The sequence below is a fragment of the Entelurus aequoreus genome, linkage group LG26 (assembly GCF_033978785.1).
Source record: "Entelurus aequoreus isolate RoL-2023_Sb linkage group LG26, RoL_Eaeq_v1.1, whole genome shotgun sequence".
Classification (NCBI taxonomy): Eukaryota; Metazoa; Chordata; class Actinopteri; order Syngnathiformes; family Syngnathidae; genus Entelurus; species Entelurus aequoreus.
Window position 1 is genome coordinate 7,677,079 of NC_084756.1, and position 20,092 is coordinate 7,697,170.

The 20,092-nt window shown below is 39.2% G+C and overlaps 1 protein-coding gene across 3 annotated transcripts in view; it reads left to right on the forward strand.

Annotated features, from left to right (window-relative positions):
- alpl (alkaline phosphatase, biomineralization associated) overlaps positions 1-20,092 on the forward strand; it is a 64,003-nt gene that overhangs the window by 19,137 nt on the left and 24,774 nt on the right. For 2 of the 3 annotated variants that reach the window (XM_062038046.1, XM_062038045.1), the window contains exons 2-5: positions 6,826-6,961; positions 8,425-8,544; positions 14,128-14,243; positions 17,641-17,815. In XM_062038046.1, the coding sequence (XP_061894030.1) occupies positions 6,883-6,961; positions 8,425-8,544; positions 14,128-14,243; positions 17,641-17,815 (490 nt within the window). In that variant the 5' untranslated portion in view covers positions 6,826-6,882. Of the gene's footprint in view, positions 1-5,728; positions 5,748-6,825; positions 6,962-8,424; positions 8,545-14,127; positions 14,244-17,640; positions 17,816-20,092 lie in introns of those variants that run through there. The other variant, XM_062038047.1, reaches the window with a different exon arrangement.

Here is a 20,092-nt window from a genome sequence, read left to right on the forward strand (position 1 = left end):
TAACAGTATATAAATAATACATGTCAGTGTTTATCTGTAAATAACAATATATACATAAAAAATGTCAGTGTTTATCTGTAAATAACAATGTATAAATAATAAATGTCAGTGTTTATCTGTAAATAACAATATATAAATAATACATGTCAGTGGTTATCTGTAAATAACAATGTATAAATAATAAATGTCAGTGTTTATCTGTATATAAAAATATATAAATATTACATGTCAGTGTTTATCTGTAAATAACAATATAATAAATAATAAATGTCAGTGTTTATCTGTAAATAATAATATATAAATAATAAATGTCAGTGTTTATCTCACGCCGATAACACGAACACAACAGCTTTGGCGTTAGCTTGTTAGCATTCGCATTGGGTTGACCGGGGTTGAGGCTAAAAACTAAAAATGGAGTGTCACTGACTACTTTTACAACATGTCATAAAGTAAATAGTTAATATTTGATGTTATTTACCTTGTGTGCTGCCTCCTTTATTTTACATTTATCCAACAAAGTCAGAGAAGTACGCAGCTGAGGTCGTTGCTTCGAATCCGGCTTCATACTCCTAAACATATTTACGTTTAAAAGAGTCCGTCCACGTCTCGTATTGAAATGGAGTTTACAAAAATAATAACAATAAACTGCATAAAGTTTTAAAGACTGCTGAGTAAAAACATCGCAAGATAGTTCCACTGATCAGAGTTCTTTAGCACGAAGAAGTTTCTGCAAGTCGAAAGTTCCTTTTGCTCTTCTTTCTCTCCGTTGTCCAGTTTGGTGAAATAGAAATACGCAAGACATAAGAAATAAACAAGTTGTATAGCATTCTGGAATAAGTTTAGGAAGGCCCAAACTGTGTTCAACCAATCAGTGCGGCCTGCCCCCAAAAAGGTTCCAGAGCCTTTCAAAAGTCCCACCTAGCTGGCAGGAACTAAAAACAAGTTCCTGAAGAACCAAATCTACCCAGGTAGTTTTTGGTGGAAACACAAGGGGAACTGTATTTACCCGGGTGAGTGGGAAAGTTCCTGCGGTGATGCAGTGACAGGCCCAGAAACCTGAGTGTTCCTGGTATGAATACAGCATCCGCCGTCCTAGTCCCCGTCTTTGTGTCCTTGGGCAAGACTCTTCCCCCACCCTGCTCCCTCACACTGCTGTATGGATGGGAATGTTTGGCCGTGGGCGCCAACTGGCAGCCATGTTTCCGTCAGTCTACCTCAGGCCAGCTGTGGCTGCGTACCACCACCAATGTGTGAATGTGGACTCAACCAATGATGGCTTCTCCCTTCTCACTTTAAAGCCATTTGAGTGTCTAGAAAAGCACTATATCAATAGATTATTATTATTTCCCACATGTTCTCCCATATTTGTAAATGTGAATGTTGACCACAAAGCCAATGGGAAACATTTCAATTAGAATTAACCCCAAAAAAACAAATGTTGTAAAATGAAAAGTTTTACAACATCAGTGAGCATTTTAGAAGACCCTCGCTTATTTTATTGACACCAGTGGTGATTGCTTTAATACTTCAAAGGAACCTCCGTCATCCTAAAACGGGGATCAGCAACCAGCGGCTCTCGAGCCTCACGCGGCTCTTTAGTGTCGCCCTAGTGGCTCCCTGGAGCATTTTTAAAAAAGGATTAAAAATGGAAAAAGATGGGGGGAAAAATATATTTTTTTGAGTATGTTTTTTGTTTGAGGACAGACATAACACAAACCTTCCAAATTGTTAGAAAGCCTACTGTTTGATATGTTTGTGTGTATGGTTCACTGATGACAGTACTTGGTAAACATCGTTTTGTCCTACTAATTTCGGTGGTTCTTGAACTCACCATAGTGTGGACTGTGACGCAACAGTTTGTTTACATGTAAAATCTTCCACTCCTTCTTTGTCTCATTTTGTCCACCAAAAGTTTCATGCTGTGGGTGAAAGCACAAAAGTGAGCTTTGTTGATGTTATTGACTTGTTGGAGTGCTAATCAGGCATATTTGGCCAGTGAATGACTGCAAGCTAATCAATGCTGACATGCTATTTAGGCTAGCTGTACTAATTTAATATTCTTTACTTTCATCCTCTTTGTATATAATTTAGTTTTGCATGTCTCATGACACATTATAATAATAATATTGGCTGCATTTCAGTTGTTTGTGTGCCATGTTGTTCCAGACCACAGCAAACATTACCTAGCTTGCCAAAGATTGTAATATACCTGCCGTTTTCTTTCGTAATTTCCAGGAGTTATCTCACCTTCTGAGTAGCCTCTGATTTACGAATGATTTCTAATGTTGTAGAAATGTGTAGAATAAATATTAAATTTCAACATTTCTGTCAACGAAGATTTGCTTCAGCCTGCGACACATAATCATTTTGATAGTAGGCTATTATAGCTAATATAGACACGAACGTCATGTGTTGCCTTCAGTATAAGACTTTTATAAGGCTTTTCATTTTTTGCGGCTCCAGACAGATGTTTTTTGTATTTTTGGTCCAATATGGCTCTTTCAACATTTTGGGTTGCCGACCCCTGCCCTTACATGTAAAAAAAAAAAAAAAAACGTTTGCGTTTACATTTCATTGACTAATAATGCACTAGAAGAGCCAGAGGTGGGTGGAGTACACAAAAACTGTACTCAAGTAAGAGTAGCTTTACTTTGGAATACTATGACTCAAGTCAAAGTAAAAAGTTGTCATCAAAATAATTACTTGAGTAAGAGTAAGTATTTTGTGAAAAAACTACTCAAGTACTGAGTAACTTGTGATTTATATAGTAGGGGGGTTAGCAACCCGCGGCTCTCGAGCCGCACCGCCCTAGTGGCTAAGTGGAGCTTTTTTCAAAAATGGAAAAAGATGGGGGGAAAAATACATTTGTTGTTTTAATCATGTTTCTGTAGGAGGACAACACAAACCTTCCCAATCGTTAGAACGTTAGAAACTGTTTAATATGTTTGTGTTTATTCTTCACTGATGGCAGTATTTGGCCAGCACCGTTTTGTCCTACTAATTTTGGCGTTCCTTAAACTCACCGTAGTTGGTTCACGTGTACAACTTTCTCCGTCGCTGCCACAGAAAGACGTGTTTTATGCCACTCCTTCTTTGTTTCATTTTGTCCACCAAACGTTTTATGCTGTGCGTAAATCCATAAAGGTGAGCTTTGTTGATGTTATTGACTTGCGTGGGGTGCTAATAATCCATGCTAACATACGTATTTAGGCTACCTGTGTGTACATATTGCATCATTATGCCTCGTTTGTAGGTATATTTGAGTTCAATTAATTTCCTTTACTTATGTCCTCTTTGTATTTAATTTATATTTGCATGACTCATGACATATTATTTGTATGTAATATTGGCTGCATTTCTGATTGTGTGCCATGTTGTTCCAGACTACAGCAAACGTTAACCAGCTTGCAAAGATTGTAATAAATCCATTAGAAGAAGACAGCCGGTCCTTTCCTTTAACTTGGGCACACAATTCAATACCGTTGGCAGTTTTAAGCCAATAATTTCCAGGAGTTATCTCATCCTCTGAGACACTTACTCAATGTGTTGCCTTCATTATAACACTTACATAAGGCTTTTAAAGGCCTACTGAAATTATTTTTTTTTCTTTAAACAGGGATAGCAGATCCATTCTATGTGTCATACTTGATCATTTCGCGATATTGCCATATTTTTGCTGAAATTATTTAGTAGAGAACAACAACGATAAAGTTCGCAACTTTTGGTCGCTGATAAAAAAAAGCTTGCCCCTACCGGAAGTAGCGTGACGTCACAAGCTGGAGTGCTGCTCACATTTCCCTATTGTTTACACCAGCAGCGAGAGAGATTCGGACCGAGAAAGCGACGATTACCCCATTAATTTAAGCGAGGATGAAAGATTCGTGGATGAGGAAAGTGAGCGTGAAGGACTATAGTGCAATGCAGGACGTATCTTTTTTCGCTCAGACCGTAACTTAGGTAAAAGGGTTCATTGGATTCCACACTTTCTCCTTTTTCTATTGTGGATCATGGATTTGTATTTTAAACCATCTCAGATATCTTCTTGAAAATGAGAGTCGAGAACGCGAAATGGACATTCACAGTGACTTTTATCTCCACGACAATACATCGGCGAAACACTTTAGCTATGGAGCTAACGTGATAGCATCGGGCTCAAATGCAGATAGAAACAAAATAAATAAACCCCTGACTGGAAGGATAGACAGAAAATCAACAATACTATTAAACCCTGGACATGTAAATACACGGTTAATGCTTTCCAGCTTGGCGAAGATTAACAATGCTGTTGCTAACGACGCCATTGAAGCTACCTTAGCAACGGGACCTCACAGAGCTATGATAAAAACATTAGCGCTCCACCTACGCCAGCCAGCCCTCATCTGCTCATCAACACCCGTGCTCACCTGCGTTCCAGCGATCGACGGAAGGACGAAGGACTTCACCCGATCATCCATGCGGTCGGCGGCTAGCGTCGGCTACCGCGTCTGCTATCCAAGTCAAAGTCCTCCTGGTTGTTTTGCTACAGCCAGCCGCTAATACACCGATCCCACCTACAACTTTCTTCTTTGCAATCTTCATTGTTCATTAAACAAATTGCAAAATATTCACCAACACAGATGTCCAGAATACTGTGGAATTTTGAGATGAAAACAGAGCTTTTTTGTATTGGATTCAAAGGTGTACCAATACTTCCGTTTAACTAGTGATGTCACTCGCATACGTCATCATACAAAGACGTTTTCAACCGGAAGTTTAGCGGGAAATTTTAAATTGCACTTTCTAAGTTAACCCGGCCGTATTGGCATGTGTTGCAATGTTAAGATTTCATCATTGATATATAAACTATCAGACTGCGTGGTCGGTAGTAGTGGGTTTCAGTAGGCCTTTAAAACAAGTAAAACACTCTAACATAAAATCTGCTTAGTGAGAAGAATTATCTTATCAGACAGAAAACAAGCAAATATCACCCTTATTTGAGATATTTAATCTTACTTAGATTTCATTTTTTTCACTGCAAGTCTTAATCCAATGTGAGTAAAACCTAAAAGAGTTCAGTTTTTACCAAAGACAACAATCATAAATGAATCTTTCAGCACATACACAATGTTGACATCTATAGTTATATTTTGATAAACAATCAAATTAAATTTTCAGCACATACACAATGTTGACCTCTATCGTTATATTTTTGATAAACAATCATAAATGAATCTTTCAGCACATACACGATGTTGACATCTATAGTTGTAGTTTGATAAACAATCGTAAATGAGTCATTCAGCAAATACACAATGTTGACATCTATAGTTATAGTTTGATAAAAACACACTACTCGTAAACGGCGTGTGCAACAACAACAAAAATTTGGCGGTAGACACAAAGTTAAATCATAAAATACAACCTTACACTTACAAAAATGATACATATTTATCCAGGAGAGTCTTGATACCAATGTCCTTGACCCAGACACACACAAAGAAGTTGTAGACCTCCAAGTTTCATCTGTTTTGTCGTGTAGAATGATATTCAGGAGAACAATAGTTTCATATGTCTGGGAGCGCGATCGACGTATAATTTTTTGCTCGTATCTGTTTTTTTGCAGGAAGATCTAGGCCCCTTGTGTAGTATGCGCGCTGCTTGCCATCGACCCAGCCAAAAGGCTGGGTCGACCCCCACTGGTTTTCACTTCCGGGAAGAGGTCACGTGACGGAAAACAAGCAATACAAATATTCTTTCAGCCTTTCTAGGTTAGTGTCAGCAACCCAAATTGTTGAAAGAGGACCAAAAAAAATGTGTCTCAAGTCGCAAAAAAATATAAAGTTATATAATGAAGGCAACACATTAAGTAAATGTCTATATTAGTTATATTAGCCTACAATAAAAATTACGTTAAAAGTCTTATATAAGTGTTATAATGAAGACAACACGTTATGCAAGTGTCTATATTAGCCTACTATCAAAATGCCTTTAAAAGTCTTATATAAGTGTTATAATGAAGACAAAACTTGATGTAAGTGTCTATATTAGTTATGTTAGCCTACTATCAAAATGACTTAGCTTAAATACTGTGTACCAGGCATAATGATTCAATATGTACACACAGCTAGCCTAAATAGCCTGATTAGCACTCCAACAAGTCAATAACATCAACAAAGCTCAACTTTGTGCATTTACGCACAGTATAAAGGTTTGGTGGACAAAATGAAACAAAGAAGGAGTGGCATAAAATACATTGTTCTGTGGCAGCGTCGGAGAAAGTTATACATGTAAACAAACTGTTGTGTCACTGTCCACACAACTACGGTGAGTTCAAGGACCGCTGAAATTAGTCGGAAAAAACAGTGCTCGCCAAATACTCTCATCAGTGAAGCATGTTTAATATGAACAGTAGGATTTCTAACATTTAGGAAGGTGTGTGTCATGTTTGTCCTCCTACAGAAACCATGTTCAAACAAAACTACGTTTTTTCCCCCTATTTCTTCCATTTTCATAGCCAGGGAGCCACTAGGGCGGCGCTAAAGAGCCCCGGCCTATCTTTATATCTATCTGCATCATAGCTGCACCCATCCATCCCTATAGATGTAGATGTTGTGAGGCAGACAGGTTAAAAATCAATATTTACTCCTGAGAATGAAGACTTAATCACACCTATCAACAGCGTAGGCACACAAACATTACAAATATCTTCTGATACGGCCGGCCTTTCTAGTTTTTATTGTTTGCATAACTCCTTCAACTAGTAAGTCGCCTAGAGATATCACAGACTGAGTGCATACAGTAAGTCAAAAATTATAACCGCTTCATCTGTGTTCTCGCCCCCCGCAGACAAGCTTCCTCGCAGCCGCAGAATCGAGGAAGATAAATCAACGCTGAGACGACAACATGAAGTTAAAAGCGCAGCAACTCTTTATCATCTGCTGCGTCTTGTTTGCGGCGTGTTTGGGCCAAGTCAACTTTCCTGGTAAGGGATCTTTTGGAGTCACATGATCACTCACGCATTTGAGGTTATAGGCATTTATCCAACTACATTTCCTGTGAGAATATATTTAGTTCTGCTTTGCAAATCTATCCAGCTGTACGATTAAGAGTACAACCAAAAATGTCATGCACAATAATTTCAACCGCAGCCATAGATGAAAAACGGAAACGGGGACATACATGCTTTTCATTGGACAGGGGTTCATATTTCGGATATCTGGCACAAGAACTTTCATGGAATGTCACCACAGGTCAAAACAAGAACATGGTTATATGTCTTTTAGCAGTGTTTCTTAATCATAGGGCCCATTGTTGGGCCGCATAAAAAGATCTGTTTCTGTATGGGCCTTATCAAAAATATCAAACAAACAGAAGAAGTCCGGAGCTAAAGTCTCTGCGAAGTTTCTGAAGTGCAAAGGTGATGACTAAAGGGGTGATGACTAAAGGGGTAATGACTAAAGGGGTGAAGCTATTTTCATTTGCACTCCAAGGCGCCGTTTGCAACTTCCTCAGTTACATTGTTCAAAGCAAACAAAATAACAGGAACACCACTGGCTAGCTAATGTTACCTGTTACTCCCTCCAGTCGAAAGTACCAGACCAAATGTTCCTTTTTTCAACAGGCATTTAATGATGTTGAGCATGTCCTGAGAACTGTACACAATATATTATTAGAATACAGTGAAACGCAAGATGATACTCATAGAGAACATAAAACATGTATTTACTACTCAAATAGCTTTCGTCTTAACCTTATCTGTGTTGGCCCTACGGTAAGGTGGTGACTTGTCCAGGGTGTACCCCGCCTTCAGCCCGATGCAGCTGAGATAGGCTCCAGCACAGCCCGCGACCCCGAAAGGGACAAGCGGTAGAAAATGGATGGATGGATCAACATCACAACCTGACATTGAATAAACGTCGTCAAAAAGCATGTTGTTTCAACGTTGTATTTGTATTGTAGAGTATTGGTTGGAAAATGACCAAATTTCAATGTCAAATCAACATCACAACCTGACATCGAATAAACCTTTGTCAAAAACCATGTTGTTTCAACGCTGTATTTGTGTTGCTCAACGACACAACCTAATTCCCAAGTTCTCAACGTTGTTTTCATGTCTTGTGCCTGCTGTTCTATGTCAATTTTTATGAGTCCCTTTTGCAATATGTTTGATTGCTATTTATTTTTGTTATCAGCCTGACCTAAGCCTTGATAATAATATTTGTGATTAACACATGCTTTCATATGATATAAGTATCCTTGTAAACTGTACGTGGATATAATTATTAAATCTGATTAAAATCAAGAGTTGGATGACTAATTCAGTGTTAATATTTGTGTGGGCCCTGAGGTCAAAAAGGTTAAGAACCCCTGTCTTCAAGTTGACATTCTAACTTTATTCCAACTCTTAACCATCTTCTGTCTGGTGTGTTTGCCCCCAACACAAAGAGCAAGAAAAGGATCCTAACTTCTGGAGGTCGTGGGCCCAGCGCACCCTACAGAACGCCCTGACACTGCAACGGCTAAACCAGAACAGAGCAAAAAACCTCATCCTGTTCCTGGGCGATGGTGAGTCACATTGATGACGTCTGATCAAAGCAAGGAAAGAAATGTCTCAACTTTATGCCGCTCGACTCAACCATGTTGACCGGTTTTCACTTTTAGTTCAAGTCAGTCTCAGTGGTGCGACGGTAAATGAACAGCGCAAAAGCAAACAAGGGCGCTCGCTTGTCGGTGGAACAATAACTTGTGTCCTGCGTCGGGCCCCTGCACTCCTGGACTAAGGCCACATCATGACATTCCTGCCCAGCGCTGCATGCATGGTCACGTTAGCGTCTTGCCGTCGACATAGTCAGTGGAGAGAAGGGGGGCTGTGGTTACACTGAAGAAAGTTGCGTTTGGTCATGGAAACACACAAAGAGCAGTGGTCAAGCAGTGAAGACTCATCAATGTTGCAAACACTGCCTGTTCTTACAGGTTTTCCAACTAAAAGTAGTGAATCACAAACGCACTATGACTACGTTTACCAGTGGCGTGCGGTGAGGTTAATGTCTGGTGAGGCACGACTGCATCATCACAGTCAGATTTACAAACATATGAACCTGCAGTGCAGGTGTACCTAATGTTGTGTCCCTGCGGTCGTTCGCGGCTCCTGCAGCGCGAGCATTGTTGTTTTTGCACTTTTTGGCTTCTTGTTAAGTGACTTTTTTTGGGTGGATTCGGTCTTGCACGTGTGGGCTTTGGTTGGTGTGGCGCTCCCGTCGGGCGGTGCATTCTGCGGCGGAGGTGCTTGGCACCAGGAGGCGGGGTTATGAGGCGAGCCTCACACAGTGTGTCTTCGCAGCAGTTTTATGAATGCTCAGCACTAAAAATACGTTACACACATACAGTTGTTGACAAAATACACTGTACATTATATACTTCAGCTAACTAAACTATGGAAATGTATAATATAATTCATATAGCAATACAGTCTCACTGCACAGCAGGCCAGCAGTTAGCCGAGTCATTGCGCACAATCCATGTTGAGGCACAAATCAGTGACGTGCCTCAACTGGCTGCTGATCACCGCACCGTCTCTTCTCAGTATTTCAACGGCAAATGTGAAAATAAAAATAAAAATAATCTAAAACTGGTGAATTAAATGGAAAATAACTTTAGTATAATCACTGGATACATATAACAATTTAATTATATATTTTTTTCTTTTTACTTTTTTTTTTCTTTCCATGATGGCAGGTGAGGCCGTGCCTCCCCTGCCTCTAGTGACTACACGCCACTGACGTTTACACTTCAGGCCAATAAAATATGTCAAATATGTGATGTATCATGGTGAACGTGCATACATGCTCCAAATAAACTTCAAACAACCAAATCTGATTTTTTCCAGCTGACTGTTTAGGTCAGGGGTCGGCAACCCAAAATGTTGAAAGAGCCATATTGGACCACAAATACAAAAAAGTAATCGGTCTGTAGCCGCAAAAAATTTAAAGACTTATGCGTTATAATGATGGCAACAGATGATGTAAGTGGCTAATTAGCTATATTAGCCTACTATCAAAATGACCATGTGTCGCAGGCTGACGCAAATCTTCGTTGACAGAAATGTTGAAATGTAATATTTATTCTAAACATTTTTACAACATTGGAAAACATTAGTAAAACTTCTCAGAGGGTGAGATAACTCCTGGAAATGACTGGGTTATAATAGCCAAAGGTATAGATGTGTGTGTCCAAGTTAAAGGAAACGTTAGGCTGTCTTCTTATAATGTATTTATTACAATCTTTGCAAGCTGGTTAACGATTGCTGTGGTCTGGAACAACATGGCGCACAAACAACTATCTGAAATGCAGCCAATATTACATACAGATATTGTGTCATGAAACTAAATACACACAAGTAAAGGAAATTAAATGAGCTCAAATATAGCTACAGATGAGGCATAATGATGCAATATGTACATACAGCTAGTCTAAATAGCGTGTTAGCATCAATTAGCTTGCAGTCATGCAGTGACCAAATATGCATGATTAGCACTCAACACAAAATGATAACATCAACAAAGCTCACATTTGTGCATTCACGCACAGAATAAAACGTTTGGTGGACAAATTGAGACAAAGAAGGATTGGCATAAAACACGTCTTTCTGTGGCAGTGTCGGAGAAAATTGTACATGTAAATAAACTGTTGAGTCACAGTACACACAACAGTAAGTTCAAGGACCGCTGTAATTAGTAGGACAAAACGGCACTCGCCAAATACTGTCATCAGTGAAGCATAAACACAAACATATTAAATAGTGGGCTTTCTAACAATTAGGAAGGTTTGTGTGGTGTTTGTCCTCCTACAGAAACTATATTACAAAAAAAAACATATTTTTTACCCCATTTTTTTTTCCATTTCCATACATTTTTGAAAAAGCTCCATGGAGCCACCAGGGCGGCGCTAAAGAGGCGCATGTGGCTCTTGAGCCGCGGGTTGCTGACCCCCGGTTTTGTGCTTTTTGTCAGACTCTAGTGTAAACAGGCACAGTCCCCAATTTGGCCTAAATGTGGCCCCAATGTGGGCTCGAGGTCACTATCATGCACAGTTCGATAAAGTGAAAACTAAGGAAGTCAGCTTGATTCCGTAAATGAACAAAGAAAATAAAAATAAAAGTCGCCACACGTGAAAATAAATTGAATTAATATAATGGATATATTTTGGAGGGTTGTAATCTTTTTATGGCTGTTAGAAGACGAGGCAGACATCAGCGTGGATCTACGTTAGCGTTATTTTTCAACTCTTTTACATAAACAACTTATGCAATGTAAGCAAATACACCTCATTGTAAAGTGATTTTACAATCCTTCAACAACGGCTATTTCTTAGAATTCAAAGAATATATACATCTTTTTAGATGACATATGGTCTATTATTTACGCACCATTTACTAGTGATGCACTGAAAAATAGATGACGTAAAAGCCGCAAACAGGTCGCATTGCCGTTTAAACTGAAGTCACATTAGAAAAGATCATATTCAAAACGGATTCAGACTACCTCCTAATGTGGCCTGAATCTGATACGAAAAGATCAGATTCGAAACACTTTGGAGCGTTTAGATTAAAAAAAATCAGATCTGTGTCACTTGAGGAAAAAAAAACAAACTGATTTGGTGTGCAGTGTAAACGTGGCCTCGACGGCACTTGCATGCACAGTTTGAAAACAAAGTAAGTTGACCTGATTCCATGAATGAACAAGAAAGTCATTACTACTACTACAAAATAAAATAAAAGTCACCACACCTTAATAATGAGTGTTTTTTTACGTGAAAATAAATTTAAGTAATATAATATATAAATGGATGTATATAGTGTAATATATTTGGTAGGGTTGTAATCAATGCCGGCCCAATCCTCCATGGGGCCCTAAGCAAAATTTGATTTTGGGGCCCTCTATTTCTGCCAATAATATTGATTGTTGATCATTCACACATCTACTATAAACTCATTGCGGCTCTGGCAGTGTTGTTTACATTATCCTATTGTCAGCCTGGTGTGTCTCTACAAATGACATGTCATTTATAAAGATATGGGGGTGGCCCAGTTAAGAACATAAATAATACCAATGAATGAACGAATGATGTCCAGAGTGCCACATATGGTTCCTAATCTTAAAATGTAGAAAACATTCAGCTACAAGAGTGGCCTGGGGTTGAACAGTCCAAGTGATAAAGCTTTTTGTATTTACAGTAAAAGTGTCATCTTGTCTCATCAGTCTTGTACATATTAGTCTTTAATTACTAGTTTATATTTTTAGTTAATTGTTCATATTTAATTTTTACTTTGTACAAAGAGAGCGCAGTCTACTGAAGTTAAATTCCATGTGTGTTAAATATAACTGGACAATAAAGCTGATTCTTATTCACTTTATTATTTTTGGTAACAAAAACCTGAAACAGCAATGTGCAAAAATAATTCGTAGTGCAAGAAAAACAATGAAGTGCAACAATAAAATCACTTAAATATATATAAAAAGGAACAAATTCAATTGTACAAAAAACAACATAATTAAATTAAATATCAAGCAAATACTTAAATAATATTAATGAACAGAGTTACCAGAAACAAGGTAACATAACGGTTTATAAACAAGTATAAAGTTACTACATATTAAAACTATGTAAATGTACATAACGATGTGCAAAAAATTTTTGGGGAAAAAATCAAAATAAACTACCTTAAATTAAGGTCCTTAATTCACACATTTGACCATCACATCACAGTTTTGTTCCTCTGTTCTTCACCACCCACACCACTCCACCCACTCCTTAAAACCTGTGCTTCCTGGCTTTTCTGGAGGCAAAGTCATTTATGACATCACTGTAAGAAATCTGATGGCCGACTTTGTTATTAATACTAATCACTGTCATGTACGAGTCTGACTCAGACTCATACATGCAAAAAATAAAAAATACGAATTTTTTGTTAATTGCTTTTGGGGGCCCCCTGGTGGCCGCGGGGCCCTAAGCAAGCACTTAGTACGCTTATGCTTTGGGCCGGCTCTGGTTGTAATCTTTTTATGGCTGTTAGTAGAGGAGACACAGACATCAGCAATCTACAGTAGATTTATTTTTCAACTGTTTTCCGTAAACAACTTACACAATGTTCGTATCATGAAAGTAAATACGCCACAATGTACAAGTGATTTCCGGTCTTTCAACAATCGCTATTTCTTGTAAATGAAAGGATATATACAGTATATCTTCCTATATTACATATAGTCTATTATTTACGCACCATTCACTAGTGATGCACGGAAAAATCGGCCGCCCAAAAAGGACTTACCACCAACACTGCCAAAACCCGATGTGATGAAGTATCCACTTTTTGCTGCTGTTCTTGCGCACACCAAAAAATAGTTAAAAGTCGCAAACAGATCGCATTGCCGTTTAGACTGAAGTCACATTTTAAAAGATTTGATTCAAAATGGTTTGGACTACTCCTGATGAAGTACTTCGTAACATTTGGACTGGCAAAAAAATATCCGATCCGTGTCAATTGAGGGAAAAAACTAATCTGATTTGGTGTGGAATGTAAACGGGCCCAATGTGGCCCCCGACGTCGCTTCGATTAAGTAAAAACAAAGGAAGTTGAGTGGATTTTGTAAATGAACAAAGAAGTTGCTACAACTACTATTGCTTTGCAAAATAAAAGTTGCCACACCTTAGAAATGAGGGTTTTTTCTGTGTGAATGAATGAAAGTAATGTAATGTATTGAGGAGGAGAAGCCGACATCAGCGTGGATCTACGTTAGCGTTATTTTTCAACTCACTTGTGTAAAAAACAAATACGCCACATTGTACATGAATGACGGAGCTCGACCAAAGATTACGTAACAGTCGAGCCTTTTCCTACCTTTTACCGTAAGGATGCCCAAAGGTTACAGAAAGATTGTTCACTGGCTATTTCCAATGGAAATATGTGTGAGTTGAAATAATATTGTTGTTTACATGCATGTCCCACAACAAGACCTTGAAACATCTTTGGCGTAAACTGACTGATGTGTTTTAGTCAATCAATCAATCAAAACTGATTGGTTGATTGAGTCCTCGCTAAGGGGAAAACAAATGTGTTCCTAACGGTTGACCTGTTTCTGGCGTTCAAAGGGATGGGCATTCCCACGGTGACGGCCGCTCGGATACTGAAGGGTCAGCTGAGCGGACAGTCTGGAGAGGAAACCCAGCTGGAGATGGAAAAGTTCCCACATGTGGCTTTGTCAAAGGTGACTAGGTTTTGGATCCAAACCATCAACGGTAGAACAAAGCACCAATCTTGCTGGGGTCATTTAGCGACTCAGTCATTGTTTGTGTTTTCTTGTACAAACGTGATTATCATAGTGAGCTTCATGCAACACTCATAAAGCCTGATCTACTAAAGCAGGTGTGTCCAAACACTACGGCCCACGGGCCAAGTGCAGCCCACAAGTTCAATAAGCAATATGGCCGGGAGCGGTGAATTCATATCACACAAATATGCCAGCGGTCTGATAGCTGCCATTTTGTCGCTATCTGGTGGCCAACAAAAGTAACACAACCAATAATTGTACTTGCAATTAAAGACGGCACAGCTTTTGACCCCAGCCAAACAACCTTCCCTAGTCATGATGCAGAAAAAAAAAATCAACTAGCACAAAAATTCAACACACATGGTCACACATAACACAACCTGCTCATTGAATTTTGAGGATATTATAGAAAACGATTAATCAACATAAAAAAATAGAAATTACGCCAAAATTTAAATCCATTACAAGAAATGATGGGAAAAATGCAAAACACTCTCTCCACACTTATCCATGTTTTGGCACATTTTAGCTTACTGATATTTCTGATTGATTAAAAAACCTTAAGGAGGTTGTCACGGAAGTAAACAAGGTAGGAGTTGAACTTTCACATACATATAATAATTATTAATTATACATCCAATACATCCATTATATTATTATCATAATATGTACTCATATTAATGTATAGGCTTTATATATATATATATATATATATATATATATATATATATATATATATATATATATATATATATATATATATATATATATATATATATATATATATATATATAAAAAATATATATATAGACAGTATATATATCTATATCTATACATCTATCTATCTATATATATATATATGTATATATATATAGATAGATATATAGATAGATAGATATATGTCTATATATATATATATATATATATATATATATATATATATATATATATATATATATATATATATATATATATATATATATATATATATATATATATATATATATATATACACACCAGTGACGTGCGGTGAACTAAACACCAGGAGTTTTTTTTCTTCTTTTTTTTTACTTAAATTCAGATGTGCAGCTCTAATCATTGTTGATTTAGGTTGCACATTAGAGTAACAGGAAAAAGACGGGAGTTATTTGCTTTCATAAAAACGTTATCATAATGATATTATGATATGATAAATGGGTCCAAAAAGTATTTGATAAAGTTGTTATTAAATACAAAATAAATCAAGTGTTGTGATTGTATCTTACCTTTCTGTATTTGTATCTGGAGCAGCAATAGCTACCCTCCATGAAAACTTACTTTGTATGATCACATTCATTTTGTCTTAAAGTCCAGTTTACAATATATAATCCTCCATATTGGCAGACACATTCATTTAATTCTATTACATTCCAAGCAATAAAACAATATTTTTGCATCTGACAAAAAACACCCACAAACGCAGGCTTACTCTAATAAACATGCCATGCTTGTTATAATTACAGTTAGAAAAAAGGCTGGTTTCCGCTTGAGAGACATGTGTCTGCTAGCTTGAGCACCACCTCTTCTCCCAGTGTGGCGAGTCAGAGTACTGCTGAGGCATTCAACTGCATGTTGACAATATATCGCCCCCTACTGTGAGGCAGAGGTACTTGCTGCCTCATGGCCTGCCTTTTCCCCATGGCAACAAGCACGCTCCTCCTCGCACGCACACGCTCAATACACTTTGTGTGTCGCCGTGGAGGCACCATCTGCGTCTGCCTCACTTCTCGTCTGCTGCGTTATTTTGATCAGGAAACACGGAATTTCTGGGATTTTGACCATAAAAATGATCACAATATACAGGAACCACACCAAAATCACATAGAAAATATAGACCAAAAGAGAAATATTCAAACTTAGGTGAGCCACTGCTTCACTTGCCTCCCCTGACAGCACGTCGGGGGCGGCATAGCTCGGTTGGTAGAGTGGCCGTGCCAGCAACTTGAGGGTTCCAGGTTCGATCCCCGCTTCCGCCATCCAAGTCACTGCCGTTGTGTCTTTGGGCAAGACACTTTACCCACCTGCTCCCAGTGCCCACCCACACTGGTTTAAATGTAACTTAGATATTGGGATTCACTATGTAAAAGCGCTTTGAGTCACTAGAGGAAAAGCGCTATATAAATATAATTCACTCACACTCACACGTCACTGATATATACATATAAATGTATACACACACACATATATATATATATATATATATATATATATATATATATATATATATATATATATATATATATATATATATACATACGACCTATGACATATGACCATACAGATGACCAGCTTCTCGGTTTATGTCCACAACTTTCTACTATCCAGGTGAGAGGGATGATTTATAATCTAGAATTTACTTTTACCAGCTAACAGATGCAGCAGCTCAATATGTCAAGACTGTAGCTGCACAAGCTAGTTAGCGCCCCTAAATCACAGCTAAAAATAGTTTGTCAGCATAAACGCTTATAATAACAATATTGCTAATACTTAGTTATTATTTAGGTCACGAGAAGTAAATGTAGTACTGTTGGCGCTTTTTTGGGTGCATTGTTAAAGTGATTTAAAGGCAAAATGGATTACTCCATTAGCACTATTGCTAGCCACTTAGCATGAGCCGATTACTACAAACTAGAATGCCCAAAAAATTCAATAGAAATATCTTATGACTGTGAATGGCAGGCAAAATTCCCCATAAAATGCAAGTACCCTTTAAGTCCTCTCCTTTATTTTTCATAATATAATTTATGTTACTAAGGTGTTGTAGGTTGTTTACTTCAGATACACTCAGTAGTCATCATGTCTTCATCTTCCTTAGGTGGGCTAGTAGTGCTCGTCAAGGTTCCATTTTAGGTTCTCTCTTCATCATCTGCTGGCCCGTGAGTTGGGTTCTAAAAACTTGTAAGAGACTCTCTGTCTCCAAAAAGTGTGTCCCTTTTGGTATATGCAGGTATCTCTTCACACGTCAGGTTGGCCTTTTCGAAGGAAAAACAAAGCGATTGGAGTCACACCTCCCACGTCTGTAGCTGAATGATGGCTAGATAGCAGCCTTTGTTTCAAAATGTGGCAGGTCAGGGCCAGAGTCCTGTCCTTGAGGAAGGAGGTTTTTCCTCATGAGAAGCCGCAACTTGAAAGTCAAGCGGCTGAACGCCCGGTTTCTCAAGATAAGGGAACAAACGTGAGGGAGATGATAGGTTTATCTCATGTTTGAGAGACACATTGAAAAGTTATTACATTTATTCAACTCCACCAAAAAGAACAAGTACTCTCCTAAAACAAGGTGCTATCTTCTGTGCAGACATACAACACTAACGCGCAGGTGGCGGACAGCGCTGGCACAGCCACAGCCTTCCTGTGCGGGGTCAAGGCCAACGAGGGCACGGTGGGCGTGAGCGCGGCCGCCGTGCGCTCCCAGTGCAACACCAGCCAGGGAAACGAGGTCACCTCCATTCTCAAGTGGGCCAAGGATGCAGGTGGACGACACAAGCAGTTTGTACCTGTCATGAACTGTCACTCCACGCCTGACTTTATTTTTCACACTTCCTTATTTCTGTATTTATTTCCTTTCCAGCACTCTTATTTTTGTTTTACTTCCTGTTTTCCGCCACCTCTCCCTTAAAGGCCTACTGAAATGATTTTTTATTTATTTAAACGGGAATAGCAGATCCATTCTATGTGTCATACTTGATCATTTCGCGATATTGCCATATTTTTGCTGAAAGGATTTAGTAGAGAAAATCGACGATAAAGTTGGCAACTTTTGCTCGCTGATAAAAAAAAGCCTTGCCTGTACCGGAAGTAGCGTGACGTCACAGGAGCTAGTATTCCTCACAATTCCCCGTTGTTTACAATGGAGCGGGAGAGATTCGGACCGAGAAAGTGATGATTACCCCATTAATTTGAGCGAGGATGAAAGATTCGTAGATGAGGAACGTTACAGTGAAGGACTTGAGAGGCAGCGATGGACGTATCTTTTTTCACTCTGACCGTAACTTAGGTACAAGCTGGCTCATTGGATTCCACACTCTCCTTTTTCTATTGTAGATCACAGATTTGTATTTTAAACCACCTCGGATACTATATCCTCTTGAAAATGAGAGACGAGAACGCGAAATGGACATTCAGTGCCTTTTATCTCCACGACAATACATCGGCGAAATGCTTTAGCTACGAGCTAACGTGATAGCATCTTGCTTTAACTGCATATAGAAAAAAAAGAAATAAACCCTTGACTGGAAGTATAGATAGAAAATCAACAATACTATTAAACCGTGGACATGTAAATACACGGTTAATGCTTTCCAGGCTGGCGAAGGTTAACAATGCTGTGCTAACGACGCCATTGAAGCTAACTTAGCAACCGGACTGCACAGAGCTATGCTAAAAACATTAGCTCTCCACCTACGCCAGCCAGCCCTCATTTGCTCATCAACACCCGTGCTCACCTGCGTTCCAGCGATCGGCAGAAGGACGAAGGACTTCACCCGATGCGTTTGGCGGCCCGGAGACGTAGGAAGTCAAGGTGAAGTCGGCGGCTAGCGCGGCTAGCGCTCCAACAAAGTCGTCCTGGTTGTGTTGCTGTAGTCCGCTGCTAATACACTGATCCCACCTACAACTGTCTTCTTTGCATCCTTCATTGTTCATTAAACAAATTGCAAAAGATGTCCAAAATACTGTGGAATTATGAAATGAAAACAGAGCTTTTTGTATAGGATTCTACGGGGTACCATAACTTCCGTTACTCGGACTTCGTCACGCGCATACGTCATCATACCGCGATGTTTCAGCCGGATATTTCCCGGGAATTTTAAAATGTCACTTTATAAGTTAACCCGGCCGTATTGGCGTGTGTTGCAATGTTAAGATTTCATCATTGATATATAAACTATCAGACTGCGTGGTCGGTAGTAGTGGCTTTCAGTAGGCCTTTAAGTTTGAGCGCTGTTTCTCCTCACCTGTTTGTGATTGGTGATCAGTGAACTAACCTGCCACTGATCACTAATCAAAGGGGTTACATGCCGGCCTCGCTGGTCAGTCGGGGCTGGGTGATGGTAACTGATTTGTTTGCTATCACGTCACGCTCAGGGCCGCTTAGTGCACAGGGTTAACCTGGCTGAAGCCCTAGGGGCCCCTACCCAATCAGGGGCCCCCGATTTTGATGGCAAAATGCAATGATTGTCAATCACAGACAGTTCTGCTTCGTGTAGCGATTATGTACTCTCTCTCGCTCTCGGCTGAGTTGTTTTATCTCACACACACACTGTCTACTCTCCCTTTGTCTTTCTCAGGAAACTCACTGAGATACATTGTATTTGCAAAGATTCATGTTATGTCCTTGAAAATTATCTACAAAGATGGGAAAATATTCCTCTGGCATTTACAAACTCAGGAAATAAGTCCCTGGATACAGGAAGGAACAGTTGCCCTACAGAGCCAATAGGTCTGCCGGTGACTCGGTCAACCTGGCCCTCCACTCCATCCTCAAGCATCCGGACTCAGCAGGATCCTGTTTGTGGATTTCATTCAGCTCTGCCTTCAAGACCTTGCTACAGGACAAGCTCTCTCAGATGAACATGCCTGACCCCAGATGCAGGTGGACTTCCTGTCTGACAGGAGACAGCAGGTGAAGGACCATCAACACTGGCTGCCCTCAAGGCTGTGTTCTTTCCCCCTATGCTCTTCTCCCTATAACAGCTGCACCTCCAGTCACCAGTCTGTCAAGGTTTTCAAGTTAGCAGACAACACCCCTC